General features: G+C 31.2%; 1 protein-coding gene across 1 annotated transcript in view; it reads right to left on the minus strand.

Moving 5' to 3' along the window:
• Positions 1–22154, minus strand: part of LOC107441937 (fatty acid synthase) — a 73081-nt gene extending 50927 nt beyond the window's left edge. The window contains exons 1-9 of the mRNA XM_043048093.3: positions 21614–22154; positions 20771–20926; positions 13037–13201; positions 12508–12711; positions 11223–11345; positions 10162–10395; positions 8256–8704; positions 6814–7050; positions 738–927 (exon numbers count right to left, since the gene is read on the minus strand). Coding sequence (XP_042904027.2) covers positions 738–927; positions 6814–7050; positions 8256–8704; positions 10162–10395; positions 11223–11345; positions 12508–12711; positions 13037–13201; positions 20771–20926; positions 21614–21788 — 1933 coding nt within the window. The 5' untranslated portion in view covers positions 21789–22154. The remainder of the gene's footprint in view (positions 1–737; positions 928–6813; positions 7051–8255; positions 8705–10161; positions 10396–11222; positions 11346–12507; positions 12712–13036; positions 13202–20770; positions 20927–21613) is intronic.
• Positions 22155–22438: the final 284 nt, after the last annotated feature.

Below are 22438 nucleotides of genomic sequence, written 5' to 3' on the forward strand. Positions count from 1 at the left end.
GTACATTCGGACCCTCACCGGTGTATGTCGGCAATCACAGATATGCTTTGGTGAATGTCCGAAATATTTATTACATTCGATTTTATATGAATTTATTCGTGGATATAATTACATTTATTCGATATTTTAACCCTACACTGATGTTTTTTTAAGGTTAAGTGCCACTGCCCGGTGTACATTTGCCCGGTATACCCTACAGTGATGTTTTTTTAAGGTTAAGTGCCACTGCCTGGTATACCCTACACTGATGTTTTTTTAAGGTTAAGTGCCACTGCCCGGTATACCCTACACTGATGTTTTTTTAAGGTCAAGTGCCATTGCCCGGTATATATTTGCCCGATACTCCAAACACTGATGTTTCTTCTAATCTATCGTCAGTAAGTATTAAAATATGGAATAAATATAAATATATCAAATAAATATAAATATTTCAAATAAATATAATAATATTAACGAATAAATTAATATAGAATTGGATATAACAAATATTTCGGACATTCACCGAAGCGACTATGTGATTGTTGACATTCACCGGTGAATGTTGACATTCTCCAGATTTCGGTGTTTCACCGTAACATATATACTATTACTTACCGATAAACATCATTCCTCATTGAATTTAAATCTAATATACTATTTATTCATTTTCTTTGTGATCATTAAATTCTTATAGTTACGCAATCAACTCAATTTTTAGATACACTAAATAGAAACTGAGATTTTATGTTATTACATACCAACGGCCGCCATTGCTCCATGCTCTAGATTTGATTGCTCAGCTGAAAAGCACCTGAAATACGCTACAAGCAAAGTTTCCTCTAAAGTAGCACTTCCGTCCCCATAGGCAGAAGCACATTCTCCAGTGCTATGGCCAATTATTCCATCTGGTTTAATGCCCAAGGAAGTCAATAAATCTGTCATAGCTATCTGTTTACAATTTCAAATTTTTCATTAATTACTTTAAAGTGTTTATGAATTAAATACTTTTAAGGAAGGATACTATTTTAAATTTTTTTTCTTACGTAGTTTACAAGCAAGCGTATTTGCGAATATTAAAGTATTAAGTGAAATTCAAAGAAATGGAAGCATTTTTTGTGTTGGTGCGCATACTATTGGCTTTACGAAAATTTTAAATGGCATTTTCTCTCACAATACTCAAAAACCTGATTACTTAATTTTTCACGCTATGTGGGCCAAGAATTCGATGTTATTCAGAGTGTTAAATAATTACCATCCTTCATATAGAGCAGGTCTGTCCAACTGGCGGCCCGCCAACATGTTATTCAGGCTGATAGGCCTCAGTTTTCCCATTAAAATATAAGCAAATTGTTTTATAATCCTTCTGTTCCATTGTTTTATAATTAATAATTCAACTATTAATTGTTATTGTATAAGAGGTAAGAGGTTATTGTTCAACTTTTTCAAACTGCGTCCAGAGAGGTGATCAGTGACCGGAATTTCGGCCCATGGGCTCTTTGCAGTTGGACAGCCCTGATATAGAGGATGAAAATGGAAGAAAAAATACACATTAGGAATAGGAAATTATTATATTTAAGTGGGGAAAAGCTAAAAGTGTTATCAAAATTTAACGAATCAGCATTGAGATTATTTAATTTCCATTGAGAAAAACAGAGAGAATTTGGAAGACGATTCTTAGGAATACTTGAAATATTTATATGGCGATAAAATAGATGAGATTAAATCCAGATATTTTTAAACCTATTTTTCTCACGTTTAATTCGTCAGTTATAGGGTGATTTGTTTTCCTTTTTTAAATTTGAATTTAGGATCCCACTATGTAGGATCCCACTATTTTACTTCAGTTTCTACAGGGATTCTAGAAAGTATATATTTAGGGCGATGATTAAGAATAGGACTGGTCTATAAATCGATATATCGTGTATATCGATTTAACGCCTATATCGGCAGGCCAATACTGCGACTTTTGTTCCCGGTGATGCATCAGAAATCTGATTTAAGCCGTCGAGGAAAGAAGACGAACGATATAGCGATATACGATATAGTGATATACGATATAGCGATGCAAGGATCTTCTCTTACGTTCCGATGCCAATTCGCGCTGCGGAAGACGATGTTCGTTTCATTATGTTGAAACGAACATTGAGCTGTAGAATCAGAATCAGTTTTGAGAACATATATGGTGATCTAGCATGTTCGTTTTCGCGCCTCATAGTTTTTTCTTTTTCTTTGTCGCGACTTGATATCGTTTCTTGCAGTGGCGTACGCAGAATTTTTTCAAAGGGGGTGTTCATGATTTTCTGAAACTACTAAAAGAAATTCGAGTATGTAATAAAGCACTATTATGTCCCTAATTTAGACAGCTAGATAATTTGACTTTTTATTTAGACAACATTGTTTAGTTAAATTTTGATTTGATTTTTTAAGTATAAGAACATAATGTAATATCTTCTCGCATGTAATATCTTCTGAAAAAAGTCCAATGTTATATGGGTGGGAAGTAACACTTTGCGGGCCACTTTCACATTCATCAGATTTTGATGTGCTAGAAACGTTTTCTTCAACGGAAGTGTCACATTTCTGTTCAACAGAAAAACTTACATTGGTACTAGATGCTGTCACCTCACTAATTTCTGGTCGCGTTCTCAAAATAATTAAATATTGTTAAATTCTTGCGTTTTGACATTCTAAAGATCCAAGAACAGTAAATATATATATTGGCACAGAAATATCCGCTATGCTACGATCTTAAGGCTTCGATCTGGAATGAATAACTTCAACGAGCTCAGTATCTTCAATAGTATTGTTACTGATTTCTTCACTAGTCGAAATAACAACGACGACGGGTTCGGCGATTGAATGAACTTTTTGTTAAGACAAAACAAATCAGATTTAGCAACGAGCTCCGAAAGACAAACGGCAGAGATAACTTTTAGTCTGACTAACTCCACTGTTCTCCGTTCCCTCTTTTATATAAATTTTCATCGCAAATCCAAAATTCTCGAATTGTCTCAAACACGACAGAACGTGTAAAATTCCAGAATCATCGCGTAAAGACTTCGCGAATGAAAGCCAGTCTCGAAAACTATCGCGACTGGCAGGACGGAAAGAAGCCAGTCCGTAACAGTATCAGGTGAATTTGGTTTCAAAAGTACAACCCTATTATAGTAAATGTTTTTTCTGTGTTCTGAGAAATACCGTGAGAAAAAAAAAGTAGGCATAAGGCAAATAAAAATATATAGTCTTAAAAAATAATAGCCTGCATAATTTCTACTAAAATTTTCAATTTTACCATTTTGTCTGAGCTCAAGGGGGGAGTTTAAACCCCTAAACCCCTCCCTTGCGTACGCCACTGGTTTCTTGTAGATTATTTTCAGTGGGACTGACTTTGTGATCGCCGTCGTCACCTCGTTCTGAACGTAATCTATTATTGAAAAGAATATAAAAAGAAGTGTTTCTTAATTAATTAGGTAAATTATTTTCCTTAAAACGAAAATTTTTTTATATTTTTAAATATGAAAAAACATGCTTAAGTAATTTTTTACATTATTGATTTTATACAATTTAAGGTGCCCATAAACTAATTACTAATTTAAGGTGCCTATAAAGAATTAAATTACAAAGTAATTAAATTTTTAAGGCTATTTTTTACTTTATTAAGGCTATTAAGGCTATTTTTTACTTATTTATTAAAAACTTTTTGGATGAAACTTCTAATAATTTAATGGGTTTTTATTACTGATTTTAAATTTATAAATCTTTAGTTGTTTTTATAAATAAAATTATAACAAAACTTGTTTTTCCTCTTTTGGATTTGGACATAAGTCAATCAACTTTGTTTATTCAAAAAAATTAGTAAGGTCTGCGACTTCTTTTCTTTTTTTTCTTTTTTAATCATTTAGCATTTCGTTTTATTAAAGGGTAGAATCGTGTTTTTTAATTTTCTTTCAATAATGTCAGTTAAATATATTATAGAATATCATAATTCTTTTGTTTTTATTTTCAAGAAATTGAGCCTTACTTTGTTTTTTCGTTCAGAACTCGGTAATTATTCAATTTAACTTAATTATTTATGTGAAATAATAATGATAAAAAATAGGGTTGTTTTAAAAGCGTTTTTTTTTATAATTTATTTAGCACTTTGTTTTAAGCTTGCAAATAATTTTTAACGAACTTATTTTTTAAATTTTCTTTCTATATTGTTAGGTAAATATTATATTGATAAATTTCAATTTTATTTATTTTTTTATTATTTATTTTTAAGCTAAGAAATCTTTTGTTATTTGCGCGATCATTTTTAGAAAATATAATATTAATATCTTTCATTAGCAAAACATATATATCTTCAAATTCATAAATTGATTTAAATCAATCTGAGTATGAAGTTTTGATAGAAATCCTACTTTTTGTGCCTTACAAGTAAATGAAATTCAAAAATACTATATCGCGATACATCTCTATATCGCGATGCAAAACTGACGATGCATCACGATATAAAATTTCTTATATCGCCCAGTCCTAATTAAGAAGTCTATCCTCTTACTCAAACAAAGTTCCGGCGTAGGTCGGTGGTTTTCTAATGACAGTAATAACATCAAATAAACCAACGACTTCTCATCTGCTGTCTTTAAAAAGTTATTGAGACTATAACGACTCGATTCTCAATATTTTATATTTTATTTTTTGCATGCAATATCATAGTTTTTTAAAATTATTTTATTTAATAATTGTACATAGACCAACTATTAAAAGTTCAACTTAAATTTGTTTAAATAAAAGAAGTTATTGTAACTTGAGGGCATAAAGAAACATTCAAGAAAATACCATTCAAAGAGCTTATTTTTACCATATACGCATTAATTCGTAAGGTTCTACCTTTTTCCATTTATTTAAATTTCATTTTATATTCTAAATTGTTGCATTATCAAATTACGTATTAATAAATATAAATTGATTTTAAAAAAATTCTGAGTGATTTTTTCCGTTAGTGTTCATAATGTCAAGTATTATACTAAGCTGAACCTTATAGTTTTTTGTTATGTATGATCTTGGTTATGTAATGTCAGTAATTTTTTACTCGGTGTCCCGAAAATGATCAACGATTCCCAAAATTAACAAAGAAATGGGAAGAAGAAGATAGAAACGTTCGAAATATTTGTTGTGTACTGCTTCAGAAACGAAATATTTTTACTTAAAATTGTTTTAAAAGTTTGCCAGCAGATGGTGCTGTTGACTGGTAAAACTATAACACAAAGTTTTCTCTTGCATGACAGACTGATCAATTTTTAATATTTGATCAGGCGTCACGTCAATTAACTTTGTACCTAGGCAATTTTTTTTATATATATATTTTTTTATTTATTTATTTTTATTTTTTATTTTTTTAGCCCAGTGATGACTGGTCGATGCGAGCTCCGCATCCGGCTTACACCGATCACGGTGCTGACATAAAGCAGTAAAATATCCTCACTGGTATGGATAGAGTCCGCTTACCGCCAGGCTAACCGTGGGAGGTTATCGTGGTTTAGTTTTGTAAGAAAGTCCTCCACGGAGGCAAATTTCTCTCCCATTACTTGATCCAGGAGTTCCTTGTCTTCTGGATTGGATTCAAATTTACAAGGATACGGAGTTGAACATTAGTAATCGTAAATCTAAAAATTGGGTCAGCTGTTCAATGAAGGTTATAAATTATAAATATTAGCAATGAAATCTGTCGGCGAATTTAGTAAGTAACTTCGAAATTCAGGGTAAAAGAAAACTCCGTTGTTCTAAGAAACACCGTAAATTTCTACCCCTTCTTGTGCTTCTTAAATTGACATTCTAAATAGGTGAACACTTTTGAGAGACCCGGTATCATTATGAGTCTTACATTATTGTTATTTTTTTTTAGTTTTATAATAAGGATTCGTACAGTAAGTATTCATACCTTTTCCTTCTTTAATTTTAAATTTAAATGTTTTACAAAGTTGTCTTTTGCAATAAAATTGAACATATTTTCTCATTAGTATTTAGTTTGTGCATTTTCCAAAACAATTACCACCGTGTACTTTTCTTTGTTACAAAACTTATGTAATTTAAAATACAAGATTTGCTTTCACAAAACTTGTGTAATTTTTGAAGTTATATATACTTCTTATGCGTCTTCCAACAAGGTTGCGTTAAACGTTTAACGCTGCATTTTTATTGGCCGGGAAATCACGTGGTAGGATCCATTTTTCCCTCATTCATTTCCATATTGTTTTGGTTCTCACTGGCATAAAAATAATAAAAGTCATAAAAGTATGGTTTTTTTATAAATATTTTTTTAGTTTGTTTTGATACACATATAATTTAATAGGGTAGTATTTTTTATTTTCAAATTTAGTGGATAACAATTGTAAAAAAAGAGTGAAAACAATCCCACGGACAATGAGACGGATTTAAGGTTATGTCGAGGTACGTCTCTTGTGAATATGAATTGATTTTTGGGTTTTCTCTTCTGAAATTACATTATGACGTATTCACATACATTATTAATGCAAATACATTTTCCAGGGCGAGACGATGAGGCAACCACAAGTACTTCCACTGGTTCTAGAGGTCCACGAGGGAAAAATGCACAATATTACCGTGATTACAGAGCACGAAGGTGAGCGGAGCAGGAAAAAGAGTCGTTGAATAGAACTAGTGATCCTTCTACGACTGCTGATTCTTCTACAATTAACGTCGCAGGTTGCGAAGTTAAACTTCTTCCGCGCGAAGGGACTCCACGCACTATTTTTTTTTAATAGATTCCCTTCAATTTATATTCCACTTCTGTATAATATTTTCCATGTATTTAATTGAAATACTTACTTGAATCGCTGTAATTGAAGTGACGGGGCTGATACCTCTTCTCGATATTTCCATTTCATTCGTATCAGGAGACAAATCTTTAAAAAGGTCAATCCCGAAAGGTTTCAAGACTTCAGCACATCGTCGCAAAGATTTTGCGTATGCATCGAATACCATAAGCTGTAGACCCATACCTTGCCATTGACATCCCATACCGGTATATATGTACCATACGGGTCTTTTATTTGGCAAACACAGCTGTTATAGAGAGAAAAAAAATACTTTATTAAATTTTAAGTGTGAAATTATTGCACACGTACTTTATTAAAAAGTATTTATGAAACTATTACACGGATACTTTATTTAAATGTATAACGAAAATAATTATTAAAAATTACTTTTTGCATGAAATTATCTTTGGTAAAACAAATTTTACAATTTTGTGCAAAAATTATTCGATTCTCATACAAAGTTCTCAAGATTTGGCGAAATACGGAAAACTTAAAATTAATATTAAGAGTCGAAAAAGAAAGACAAAGTATACTTCGTGCTATGTAGATCAAAACAAGAAATAACGAAAATAACTCACAAATAATGTACAGAAATGGACACACTATAGTTTCGGTTCTCTATAAGAGAACCTTTCTAAATGCCTAAACACCAGATGGCAGTTGGGAAGTAATTATATAAACACGTGTAAAATGGCTTAACCAATCGGGGCAAAGGAACAAGCATGAACAGGATAATAAAAAAAGAGTGATAAGAATTAGGTGCTTGAAATTTTGCGGGAATCTCCAGGGCTTAAAATATTAAATAAGAATAGATTTCCAAACATTGGGAAAAAGTGGGATACTAAAAGTATTATAAATAAATTATTAGAATTTTCAAAATATGGAATAACTTAGAATACAAACTCGGTAGATGGAGAGCCGAGTTGAATGCTTTTATCAGATGAAAACTCAAAACTGCGATTAGAATTCCAACTATGTAGGTCGATGACCGATCGTTTAATATTCTAATTTTGGATAGACCTTTCATGTATTTTTACGTCCCCTTGCTGTGAGACTAGCCTTGGGTGGTTTTCACTGTTTTCCTCTTCATGTTAACCTAAATGTGGGTTAGTTCCATAAAAAAGTCCTTATTAAAGGCAAAATTTCAGCCTCCCAATACTTGATCCAGGTGTTCCCTTGTCTTCTGGATTGGGTTCAAAATTACAAAGCTACGGAGTTGAACATTAGTAGTCGTAAACTGAAAATTGGGTCGGCTGTTCAACGACGGTTATAAAATAAAATATACGGAAGGCCACGGTGAGAAGAACCCACAGCTACCAATATCAGCAAAAGGGTATTTGAAGTTGAGGAAATATAGTTTGTTTACAGGGGAGAAAACAACTCAAATTTTTACAAAATCTTCGGATTATAAGGTAAATAGTATTTAAATAGGTAATAAAACATTAACTATACCTTCATACTTGTTACGGGATTAGATTGATCTTTGTAAAGAGCATAACCCCTTATAGGTTTCAGGAGAGTTGGGCAGAATGATAACTTGTGAAGGAGAGCAAAAAATTCATCCGGCAAGTTTGGATTATCTTTCACGTAATCGAACACATATTGTACAGCGCTCTCCACTGTTCCAGAATACAGCAGAAACCTTGGAAGGGGAGATTTTTTATTCGGACTGTCTTCTAAAGTTTTCGAATGCTGTCTGAGGAGGATTTGCACTATTGTGCCAGCTAAGCCGAAGGAGTTTACAGGGATATACTGTGAGACGACAGGCATTGGTTCCGTCACAACTTTTACTTTGCCTTCGACCATTTCCTGACAGAGGGAGTTTGGTGTGCTCCATTTGTAGTTTGGGGGAATCATTCCTCTATCTAGTGCCATGCAAGTTTTGATAATGCTGCAGAGACCTGAAATCAAATCGTATTGATAGAAACATCTTGAATCATATATCTAACGTAAAATGAACATTATGTGCCTGCGATTTGAAAATTTACTTAGAAATATACTATTTGTTGCGTTTCGCTAAAAAAAAAAAATCAGATTTTTTTTTCATTTAGTTAGTAAATTCGTTACAAAGTTCGTCAGCTGATAGGGTTGTGCTGATTGGAAAAATTATAACTCAATTTTTTCGGCTGCTTGCCGGATCACGTTGCTTAAAATATTTACACAGGCGTCTGTTTAGTAGAAATTCCTCCCTCCCAGACTAAGTCACGTTGTTGCTGCAAATAACGGTTATGTTCAAAACATCGTTTTGCAGTTTTCAGGCAGCCAAACCATCTGTTGACGAAAATTGTAACTGATTATCAATTTTGATGCGAAGAAATTCTTTGCATTCCTAAGAATAACGTGGTAAATCAGCAAATCGTATATTGCTAGATCATTCCGTTTTTCATTAATAAATTTTTCAATTTGTGGATCATTTTTAGGGCGTATTATCCAATGCAATTTATAACAAATTGTAATTCAATTCTTTCTTTGTTCTTTTTTTTCTTTTTTTTAAAAAACAAACTCACAGGCAGCTACTATGTACCTAAAAGAGTTTTATTCCTTACGGTAGGGGAAATCATTATTTCATGTTATTAAAAACAACTGTCTTTTCAAATAGAAATAATATTAAAAATATAAATAAAATAAAATGATACATTATGTAAAAGATGTCATAATTGTTTTTTTTTAATTACGATATTTGCAGGAGAATTTAAAATAATTGATTGCATTAATTGGTATGTCTATAGATCTTCGTCACGTCGGCGTCAGCTTGAAACGAATGTTTACCTCTGATTGGTCAATTTATGAGTTTGACAGCATACGTCATCGAACGCTCAGCTTGAATGACAACTGCCGTCCAAATCAACTGCAGTTGGATTACAACGTGACGTTAACGACTGAAGCAATGGCGGACAACAGCCAACAACAGAGCATTGAAATCAGCCAAGATTTTAATTTTAACATTAAACCATAGCTTCTTTTTCCTCTTCTTCTTCATTTAGCTAAGCTATAATGTGTTTTTTTTGTACAAAGTCATTATTTGTTCTTTAAAGCACTGGTCGACAATCACAAAACCAATACAAATTCAAAATAAATATTTGCTTACGTTATTAACGCATACGCAATGCGAGATAATGTCTGTGTTGGACCGACTGCTCACGCTGAGCTAACAAAACGGTATTTTTATGGCGTCAAAATTATATCAACGTAACGCTGACGCCCAGTTGAGACGCTTCTCCTAAGAAACCAGGCCTTGAGCTAACAAACCAGTATTTTGTTGGCGTCAGAGTAACGTCAACTTAACGCTGACGCCCAGATAAGGCGCTTGTCCTAAGAAACCAGGTTTTAAGATACATAATAAAGTTATTCTACGCACCAGCACAAGCTTCTGTATGTCCAATATTGCTTTTTACTGATCCAACATACATAGGTCTCTTCCTTCCGTTTTTGCAATACACTTGGGCAATAGCATTCAATTCAATAGGATCACCAACATGTGATCCGGTACCATGACCTTCAAAGTAGTCTATATCATCCGGTTTCAAACCATTCTCCGACAAAATTTCCTGGGATAGCTGGATTTGCATTTTCTGAGATGGTACAGATATGCCTACAAAACAAAATTTATTGGATTTGATGATTACAAAGCAAAATGTTTCGATGTTTCAATTTTGTACTCTTTAATCAATGCTGTCCACGCATTCGAAATTACATTTCAAAATTTCAATTTCTTTGAATAACTTTTGTTTAAATGCAGAGTTCTTTTATACTTTAGTTAATAAATTATATCTTAAATATATATTTCATACATGCATAAAATCTTCCTTGTTTTAATCTTTCTGCTTCAAAGACATCGCTATAACAAATTCTTAAAATGTCACACGCCTTAGTTTTTTTTCTTCAAGATTTTAAATTCTTTGTTACGTTTTACTTTTAATGAGTAAATGGCTCATTTTAAATTTTTAGAAATTTCAAAGATACATTTTTAACTTGCAAAATTCTTAAAGCACATATCGATAGTAAGTACAATCCATTAACTGATGACTTCTTAATGCTGTGATTTGCTCAAAAGAAAGGGATAGTGCCATTAATTTTACAGCATATTTCTAATTAAAAGCATAACTACAATGTACTGAGTTTAAAACATATTTGCCACTGCGTTTGACAAATTTCATCATTTGTAAAATTTATTTCTTCTAAATTAAAATCGCTTAAAATTAATTTGATAACGATAGAAATTTGAGTAATGTTAAATGAACATTTGTGTTGTTTTTTTACTTCAATTCAAGACACATAAGAAAAACAGACGAAGTGTCCAATTGTGTTTTTAAATACATAGAATAATTCGGTTTTTTTATATATTGGGATTTTGGTAAAATTTAGGATTTTATACAAGTTAAAAATGATGTTAAATAAAATTTAAAAAGAAAGACAGACCTTCAGGAACGTATCCAGATGTTACAAACTTTGCTGAAGAAATTTTAGCATAGACTCTTCTAGCATGTTTTGCTTTTTGAATGAATATAGCTGCCACTGCCTCCGTTCTATTCATACCATCAGCTAAAAAGTTAAAAATCCATATCAGGGTGCCGTGAAAAATTTTCACGTGATTAAAATATAGAAGGATCTTCCAAAAGATCTTATAAAAAAATAAGACTAGAATATATTTCAAAAGTTTCGCAGTAAAAATAAAAAAGTTCCAATAAAATACTAACAGTTTTCAATAAATGTCTGGTAAGACACATATTTTTCGAAAAAACTGACCAGACGTTTATAGTAGTTTTGACCATCGGATTGTTAACTTGAAATGTTTTAGAGTAACAAAAGTACTATACCCTTAATAATAAATACCAGTAATTACATCAATGTTGGCAATACATTTTTATCAATAAATATACTTAAGAGGATATGTATAGATAGGATGTGATTAGAATTGGAAATTGTTTTCGTGTAACTTGTTGACAATGGTTGTCATAACTATAGTTATAATAGTTACCAGGGATTTTAGTTATTACAAAATTGAATAAGTAACTTTTTAACAGAATTTTGTCTGAACGTAAATGTTAAATAGCGAAATTCAGACTTCAAACTCTTAAGGCCTGGTTTCTTAGAACAGGACGCCGTCAGCTGGAAATCAGCGCTAATCTTTGATTGGTCCATTTGTGAGCTTGATAGTATACGTCATCGAACGCTCATCTTGAACTACAATTGCCGTCCAACTCAACTGCAGTTGGATTACAACGTGACTTTAACCACAGAAGCAATGGCGGACAACATCCAACAGCACATTGAAATCAGCCAAGATTTTGATTTTGATATTAAACATAGCTTCTTCATTAAACATAGCACTCTTCATTTAGCTCAGCTATAATGTGTTTTTTCTTGGACAAAGTCATTCTTTGCTCTCTAAAACACTGGTCGACAATAACAAAATCAATATAAATTCAAAATAAATATTTGTTTACGTTATTAACGCATGCGCAATGAGAGATAATGTCTGCGTTGGACCAACTGCTCACGCTGAGCTAACAAAAAAGTATTTTTTTTTGGCGTCAGCTCTACGTCAACTTTCCGCTGACGCCCAGATAAGGCGCTAGTTCTAAGAAACCAGGCCTTGAGCTAACAAATCAGTATTTTGTTGGCGTCAGCGGGACGTTGACGTCACGCCGACGCCCAGATAAGGCGCTTGTCCTAAGAAACCAGAAGGAGTTGTTTAACTTACTGTTTGCATCAAACGGCATGCTGTTGCATCCCGTTGGAGAACAGATGCCATGTTTCAAATACGCTAGTGTGATGTTAGGGTTCATGTCCAGTTGACAAGCATTTACCACAGCAGCTTCTACTCGGTTTTCTACTAGATCCTTCATGGCGGCCCAAACTGCAACAGCTGACGAGGAGCAAGCTGTGTCCACTGAATAGCTAGGACCTGTTTAGAAGCGAAGAAAATGATTATGGGAAGAGGGTTTTGATAGCTTAGGCAAATATTCTTCACTAAATAAAATACAATGAATGCTCTTACAATAGATATAGTAAATATTTATATTTTAAAATTTTTTTTAAATTTTTGTTATACTTATTTTTCAGCTTTGTGCATAATTGCGGAATACTGAATTATTGGTTGTTTATTTTTTTATCTCGTAGAAAGAGAATGGATATTTAGATGGTGTGATATAAAAATTTATTTCATTGCTTAAATGTGAAAAACTTGCATAACATGTATTTTGCAATACATTATTTATTTAGCAACTTACCCAAGAAATCGAATGCATACGACACTCTGTTAGCATGTAGACACCTCAACCAAGAAAATCCAGTTAATTTTTTTTCATCGCTCAGTGTAAGAAGTTGAGAATCATCGTTTGTTGTCGCATTATACACTCCAATCTTTGCTCCTCTCAAACTTGTTGGATCAAAACCTGAAAATAAAACAATATTTTAATTTTGTCTCATATCTGTGAGGATGAGAGAGGAACCTGTTTCACTACTAAACCTTTGCTTCGTGGTGATCATGTTTTCTAATCGTTTTCTATTTTTTTTAAATTGCTTTCTGAAGCAGAATGTTGTCATTTTATTACCAAATAACGTTCATGGCAATCAAAATTATAACCACTTTCGAATTAACTTGAGCACACCAATCTCATTTAGATATGAATGCCCGATAAAATTACGAGTTTTATTATTTTCCTGATCACCTATCAAAAACTTTACCACTTTACGATAGTGACTAACTAGCATGCGCGAAATTAACAAAAAGAAAATTGGAAATTAGAGGAAAAGTCTTAAAAACTAATTTTTTTTTCATGTAGATTGAAACGAAAAAAATAATTTTATATTTGTCAGGCGTAAAACAACAAAAATCGTTGACAGAATCCTATTAGAAAGATGCTCCTGCCACCACCGGAAATTCTTCCTACGTCTTAAGAGACTGACGCGCTATGTTTTTATTTTAGGTCTGATAAAAATAAACTTGATTTCTCCGTTTCAATCTGTAAAACAATAGCTGATAGTAAATAATAATAATTCAAAGAAAGGCAAATCAGGTTATTTATTTTTTTGGAACTTTATAAAAACGATAATTTTTAATGGAAGTATTGCGATACCTTACAACATAATTTAAAGCAATTGAGGAAAGAACATACATGAAACGTTTTAAATTTATAAGTTAATAATAAATCAAGTTAATTGAGAGTGTTGTTTACAAATCTTATACCCTTAAAAGAGAGTTATTTCATTATATTGAATTGCGTCCAGTATTGGACTGATCGTTATAACACCGGTTCCCTGTAGAGAACCGTTCTCAAGCATGCATGGCAGCGGTTAGCTGACTGAGCTAAGTGATGGGTGACCATTTTAATTAGCCTGCGAAGGAACACAGGATGTGCTGACTGTTCTACCGTAAAGAGCTCGACTTCACCCGCAGGTCGTCGTGCTACAGAAGTGGAGGATCATTCCATCCGCAGAGGATCAAAATTGTGATGGCATGTCTTCGGATCATCTTCAGGGTTGTTTCCCAAATCGTCGCCAATAACCCATTGTGCAGCTTCAGTGTGACGTAAATAACGTAATACTACTACTACTGCAATATATTGAATTGAAGCAATAAAAAAAGCTATTGAAATTGTTGCACATAATTTTTTACTTTATATAAATCAAAATTATACGAAAAATATATAGTGATAGAGAAAAAAATTGGGTATTATTTATTATTATTGGTAAAGCTTATAATCGAGAAAATGAAATAGGTAAATTTCTCAAATTTCACAATTTGTATTATTATTCAAACACGAGAAGTTGGCGGATGGTGAGATAGCTCAGTGGCAGTGGAAGAGTTTCCTTGTTCATAGGTTGGGAAAGTCAAAGCACGCGAAACGTGAGCACTTTTTTTTGGCGTGTAACACGGTGAGAAAAATACGTAAAAGTACCTTTTATAAGAATCAGTAGAAAATGTCCGTTTGGGAGGCAAATTTAAGTTGGAATGCAAAAAGACGGCGAAAAGACGTCAAATAAGGTTTTTATATTCATTTCGGTTCTGTTTCGCTTCTACTTTCTGTGACTTCCACCTTTCAATTGTCTGAATAAAATTTACCTGTGAGTTTAACTTTCTCTTTGTACACGCTAATTTATGATGCCAGAAATTAGTACTTTGAAAATAGGGAGATTTCGCAAATTTCTGTTAGCTTCGATGCTCTCCCGTACGTAAGATTTGAAATAATTGCGCATGCGTCCGTTTTGGAAAAATACGCATGCGCCCGTGAAAAAGTAACAAACTTACGTAGATGAAAATAAAGAGATTTTTCAAAAAGCCCGTAAGTAAAAAACGTTAACGTAGTGGAATATCACTTTAACTTTGACCATAAAATCTAAATAAACATTTACAAAGGACGATTTCTTCAAATTTGTGGCTTAGAGAGATTTGGATATGGATACGATTCAAGATGCTTTGCTCCAGCATAAGACTGCGGTCTTGTGTCAAAATTTTGTAGATCATAGATTTAGATAAATTCAGCAATTAAAAATGCAATTGAAAATTGTGGCTGAAGATTTAAGAAATTTAGTTTCTGCATTAGGTCTACTTACCATTAACCGTAGCTTAGAGTATTTGGCTACAAACTGCAGGTAAGTTAGTTCGTACAAGGAGTATTTCTCAATTTCTGATTAAATTAACATAAATAAAACTATATTTTGTTTATTGGAGTTGATAGTTTAGCTATTTTGCTCATTCAATTGACTTACCCAGACAGATTGTTTGATTTAGAAAGAATTTTGGAATTTCGTTTTTATGTCTAAGCATATTCATCAACGATCGCTATTTATGCTATGTGTTTTTTCTCTATTTGTCGTTATAATTATATAAACTTCTTAAGTACCGATGTCTACTGTTAAAACACGAACTAGAACCGATTAAAAACACAAATGAAATATTAAAGCATGAACTGGAACATAATTAAAACAAAACTCTGTTTGAAAAAACTACCAATACTAAAGTTTAAAACTTAACAGCTTTTTAATAATCTTAAACATAACAGTTCTACCATAAAACAAACATCATACTCAAGAACAAATCAAAGCTGAAAAGTATCGGTGGCGTAACTAAATCACTTAAGAAATACACCAATAAAGAAGGCACAACTAGATCACCCATCGTTTTGTAATTTATTATCGTTTGCTATTCCAGAAAAATAAATGATCTAGTTCATCACTTTTAACATCTACCACTAGAAGCTACTTAAACAGAGCTGAGTTTAAGAAATGAGTTACTAATATACTTTTTTGCCATCGTTATGAATCTCAAAGCATTCAAATTTATGCATCTAATACATAGATTTAACTACTTTCTTCTCTATTTTCTAAGTATTGTGATTCATTTCTCGTAAATAATATATATCTATGACTGTTTTTTTCTTTCTTTATATAGTCAATTTTTTTCAGAAATGGACGGCACATATTTTAAAGACAAAAATTGTTGTAAACGAAATTATTGCACCATTATTAATTTCTATTTAAAAATAAGTAATGTATTTTTAAGAATGTGATTATTACGACAGATGCATTATTAAAATTAAAATAATATATTTCTTATCATCATGAATCAAAATTAAAATAATATCTTTGCAAGACATAAATATTTTGTTCACTAAGAGAACTGATGTTTAATGCTTAAAATTGCTCTGGGAAACGTCAGCATCGGTATATACTAGCGACAATTAAATAGCTAACTCAAATGGATCAAAATAAATATGTTACCTATGGTAGAAATTTTTTTTTATTCACAAATAGAACTGATATTATGTGCTTAAAATTTATCTGAGATTCATCCGTATCTGTACCTGTTAACGCCAACTACCAACTATCAACTACCAACGCCAAGGAACCAAATGCTTTTTGTATACATGAAGAAAGATTTTAAATATTATGTAGTGGCTTGGCGGAGTTTATGTGTAATTGTCAGCTTCCGTTTTTATTTTAATTTGTTTCTTTCATGCCACTGTCTTGTTATTTTCAAAACTTTAATGTGTGATAGCAAATTAATTTTTTTTTGGCAATTGGTGGCAGTTGATGTGCATGCATTTTCTTGATTTGAAAAAATGATGATTTTTAGTCATTTACTCCAATAAGGGCTCACATTTATTTTCTTCACAAATGTCTTGCTTCGTTCACTCTTCGATCAAGTATTGCATCTACGTATTTACTTTATCAACTCAGTAATTTTATAACAGGCAATAAAAGGGGTTCTTTATAGTAGGTAAGCAAATAGTTGTCATTTTTTGTGGTAACAAAGATTTCGATTAGGGTTCAAATACAAAGTGCATACATTATCCTCTTCATTTTAAATATATAAAAGAGTATTTTTGTTCTTTGTTGCTTTTAATTTTGATTATTTTGGCCGACTCTAGTTTAATAAGTTCATTAAACATTTCAGTTTTGTGAAAACGAGTAAGGCTGCTCCTTCAAAAATCTGAAAGATCGAAATAATTAGCTGGTTTATTAGAATTTATTTATTAAGAGAGAAAGATCTGACTGAATGGTTATTGGGTGGTCAGAAATATTTTTTTAATTCAACACTCATCCCACATATTTTTTATATATGCTTATTCTTTAATAGTAATCTATTAGAAGGACCCTAAAATTTGCCATGGATGAATGAATTAAGATTTCAGAACTATGCCGATGCCATTTCTGACAAAGGAGCTTCAATTATTATTTATATGTTATCTATATATACCTGTGCTACTTTATTGTCCAACTGATATACACGTTTATATGAAAATCAAGCTGCCATTTACTTTTCAATTGATCCTCCGATGTTAGCTGAATATCTGTCAAACTAATATTTTTTAAAATTTTGAATACAAATAAATACTTGATATCATTGTGTGTCTAATATCTTCTTCGTCCTCTCCGTATATTTAAATCATTGCTTATCTCACAAGTAATTATCATAAAATTGTAATCAGAAGTTCGAATAAATTTCTGTTTTTCTATTTAGTATTTATTCAGAGTATTTTTCGCATGCGAAATTTGGAGAGGGGATTTTCATTTAAGACGAGTGAATCTCAAAAAAAAAAAATTTATTTTATTTTTTAAACTAACTGGAAAATTGGTGTAATTTTGCAATACAAAATATTGTTCAGTATTCACCACCCTTTATTATACCGGATGATACAAAACAAGATGATCAGATTTCTAGAAGTAATAAGAATTTCTAGAATTCATAGAGTACTAAAAATTGTAATGACAATTTGGAAATGCAATATTAAGAAGCTGCTAAGGGCTATTGCATTGGTGTTTTATGAAGAAATTATGAGCTCATCTTGGCAAATGGATATTTCAAGGCTATTATCGTGAAATTTCTTAATAATGAAGCGGTCCAAAAGTTTCTTAATTTGACTGAGACGGTAAAGACGCCAATCGTAGCCAAAAAAAGTACGCCACTTAAAGTTGTGAGTATTGACTGTGTTTCTCTATTTTATCAGTTTAGACTGAAAAACTAGAGCTTACCTGAGTCTTCAAACAAGTTTGAGTGAAACTATGTAAAAAATTGAGTTTGAAAGCGTTTGTTTCATTGCTAGAAGCATTTATTATAAAAAAAAATATTTATTAAATTACATTTTTTGCAATGAGATGAGATCTTAAACTACGTGAAAAATTGATTTAATTCCTTAATATATATAAAAGTCCGTAAATACTTCATTTATTATGGAGGTCATAGATACCTTGATACTCTTTCAATATTAGAATAATAAATGCAATTAATAGATAATGCGCAATTTTAAAAATATATTTTATTTACATATATTGCGTACAGGTTATTCCGCAACGATCATAAGTAACATATATTTATAGATTCCTAAATACTGTTAAATGAATTAAGTAATTAAAAACATAATTTATAAAATAGTAACATAATTAAAAGATTAACATAATTAAAAAAATTGTCCACATTCAATTAAAACCTTCCTGTTGTCGAATATTCATAATAATTATAATTTTTAACAACTTTTTTAAACAGAAATTTTCTCGAACTTAATACTATCCTTCATATGAAAATATCAGAAAATTTATTGACAAAAAACTATATTTTAAAATTAAGACATTGGCGACAACAGAGGCTAGATGCATGCACTCAGTTTAAATAAATTATATGTTATAGAACTCACATTTAAAATAAATTAAAATGAAGTCAACTTTGCTTACTTGAATAACTGTGATTTCAGAACTGTAATAGTTATAGAATATTCTTCTTCTTTATAGAATAGTATATATTTCTGAATATATATAATTCGGAAAACAACAATAGAGAATAATCCAAATTACTTGAAATAGTATCATTTTTGTTGACTTTTAATAATTTTTTATCGTTCTCTTGGTAAGTATTTTTTAATTTTGAAAAAATAATTTCAACTAGAATTCAGCTATTCTGTTTTTAAGTTACATTTATGATGATAGTTCTCTACAGAATGATTTTCTACGTCTGATTAAGAACTTTAAGACGAGAAAAAAGAAACGACGTGAAAGTTTTTTTTATTTCAATGTGAGGAAATTTTAGAATCATTTTTTTTTCGTCGTAAGCATTTTTTATTTCTCGTGTTTTAGTTTATAAATAAGGATTTTTTATTGAAACTTTACATGTTTTGATAAAATTTTTTGTCAAAAAGCTTTTTTGCAAAATTAAATGGTATAACATTAAGTGCTTGTGTGTGCTTTACTGCTTGATTTTAATGTTATACAGAAAAGCATGGAATGTAAAATTTAAATAGACCATTTACACTAGATAATTAAATTTAGTAGAACGATTTCTCAGGCACTAGGTTTTAACTTTATTTTTTAACTGTACCGTTCCTTCTTAAAGAAAAAAATATATTCCATTTTATTTTCACTTGCATACGAAAGAATACCATACATTTTTCTTTTTTAAATTTAATAAACCACAATAAAGAAAGATCATTACCATGCTACTCTGAAGAAATCTTCAGTGCAACTGATAATCCTGTTCTGCTAGCAGGAATTCGTCTCAAATAACAACGCCTCCTATAGGTCGTTGCGTTCGAAAATTACAAAACGATAAAGAGTTTAAATTTTAAACTAAGTTAGTGAATTTTTATTTTGTATTTTTTTTAATTCTGGTCCCGAAATAAATTGTCTGAAACAGATATTGTTTATTGCTTGCATTGAAAAACTTTCTTACTAACGTTCATTTTTCTGGTTTCTTAAATCTTTTTTCAAAATGGCTTGTACTAAGTCTTGGATAATTTAAACGTTAAATGTCAATTGTTAAAAGGATATGAAGTTAATTGTTAAATGAATATACATGAAATACAAAACAGGTAGGATTTTTATAAATCATAAAAACCTAAATTCTATTACCTTTTAAGATATTTTGATCATTCAAAACAATCAGTTTTTGTTTAAACTTATTTAAGTGTGTTTTCTTTTAGACTTTTTTTTTAATGAAAAAATGTTTTTAAATATTCTGACACCATTTGGAAAATCTATTTATTATCGAATTTTTTTACACAAAACATTTGGAGAAAAAAAATCTACGTTGAAAATTTGCATAACTTAAGAAGAGTAATTGAAGAAAGAATATTACTACGATTGTACAATAGTACGAAGATATATATGTAGAATGTTAAACAATTAATAAGTTGTTAGTAATTTTATTGTCTCTTCTACACATAACGGACAAACCCGGAAACTATCCTTACCGTCATTAGTAGTTACTATATTTGAGCTAAGTTTATATTTTGAGCTCAATTTATAACGGACAAATCCGGAAACTATCTTTATCGTCATTAGTACTTAGTTACTATTTTTGAGCTAAGTCTATATTTTGAGCTAAGTTTATAAAGAACAAACCCGGAAACTATCCTTACTGTCATTAGTAGTTACTATTTTTGAGCTAAGTTTATACTTTGTAATTTGTCTTTTTCTTTTAATTGCACAACAAATGACATTTAAATATTTGAAAAACAAAATGCCCAAACCAGAATCTACTATGGCTTCATAGCTGATCTCGATAACTTTTCTTGTTGCTGGGTCAAAAGCATTCACTGCTTCATATGGAACACAAAAGTAATCGGCATCGAATTTATCTAGACCTGAGATAACACCTGCTGAGCTAAATGGCAGCTTTGCAGCACCTTCGAAAGAAAGACATGAAAGTAGTTATATTTCAAATTTTATAAAACATATTTATAAAGTTATATACAATATTTTCAAATGTTAGTCATTTCTCATTTCGAATTAAAATTAGGTGAAACTGGTGATTGCTTTGTCATGAAATTTCATTGAAATAATTTTGTGAGTCGCAGAAAAATGTAATTCTTATAAGACTAATACTAAATACTATTGTCGCATAAGCTGGCATATATGGTTTCTGTTCTAGAATGAAAAATTTTCCTCAGTGTCGGCATTTAAAATCGAAGAAAAAAAATACCGAAATACAAAAGAAAAATTACAAATAAGTTACAATTGGGGGAAAAAGAAGGTTGGCTTATAGGAAGGGCAACAAACTAGGTTACTAATAGTAACCTAGTATTTCTTTTATGAAATAATTTATTTCTTTTATGAAATAATTTAAATGACAAAGGTTAAGATAGGAAAATGGCCGTCCGCGCGAACGTTGCATTCGAGAAATTCGTTGTCCGCGGAGAATTTTTGACCGCCGAGAACTGGCTGACGGTCGGTTTTTCGAGCCCTGATTTCTTAAATGCACAGCTGATTATTTAATTGCTTTTTAAATATTTGTAGTACCATGCAAAATTCCGTTTTTGATCATATTATAAAAGACTAAAAACAAAATAAATAAAGAAGGAAAATTGTGTTACCTTTTTCAAAGCGTTCATCAGAGTAGACAATCAATTGTTTCTTGTTCATGAGACCCTCGAATAGTTCTCCGACAGAATGACATTCTGGAAAACGACCGGCTACACCAGTAATGACAATATCTTCTGGATCGTAGCCGGCGGAACAGTATTCGTGATGGTCATCAATGAAGTCCATGCTTAATAAAAGTCACTGAGGGAATTTTTTTTTTTAATTCTCCGTAAACAAAACTATCTTGAATAAGGCATGAATATAGCGAAATGCTAAAAACCATAAGCGTGATGTTAAAAAGTAGTTCAGCTGAGAAATATGTTCAAATGTAAGTGTTTGTTTCAAAATGTAGATTCTGAAATTTTTTTGAAAAGCTATACTCTGTAGCAAGTTAAGAAAAAAAACACCATTTTCCTTATGGAGAGAACTTGTTTGCATCTAAATGCACGCCAAATGGATGCCAAGCTCTCAGCCTGAACGTATATCAACAACGCTAACTATTGAAACGACAATCTCTTTTTTGCTTGCTTCCTTATTAAGCTTGCTTAGCTTAATAAGCCTTTGAAGCTTCCTTATCTTAATAAACTTCTTAATTATTATTTCGTTTGTTCAAATTTTATGACAAAATTGGTTTTTAATGGACTTTTTTCGTATGCCACGCCTAAAAATAATTTCTATTCCTCCCTTCATCCTTTCCTCAACTGATACAATGTGTCAACAGGAAGTTATGTGACATCTTTTATTCTTAATTGAATTTTTGCACTACGTGGTTGTTTGTTCGTAAAATTTACGACACGTGCGTAGTCATAGGTGAAAATTCGAAAACATTTCTTTTT

This window comes from Parasteatoda tepidariorum, chromosome 7 (genome assembly GCF_982258835.1).
Source record: "Parasteatoda tepidariorum strain Cologne lab strain chromosome 7, Ptep-v5.0, whole genome shotgun sequence".
In the NCBI taxonomy this organism is placed as follows: domain Eukaryota; kingdom Metazoa; phylum Arthropoda; class Arachnida; order Araneae; family Theridiidae; genus Parasteatoda; species Parasteatoda tepidariorum.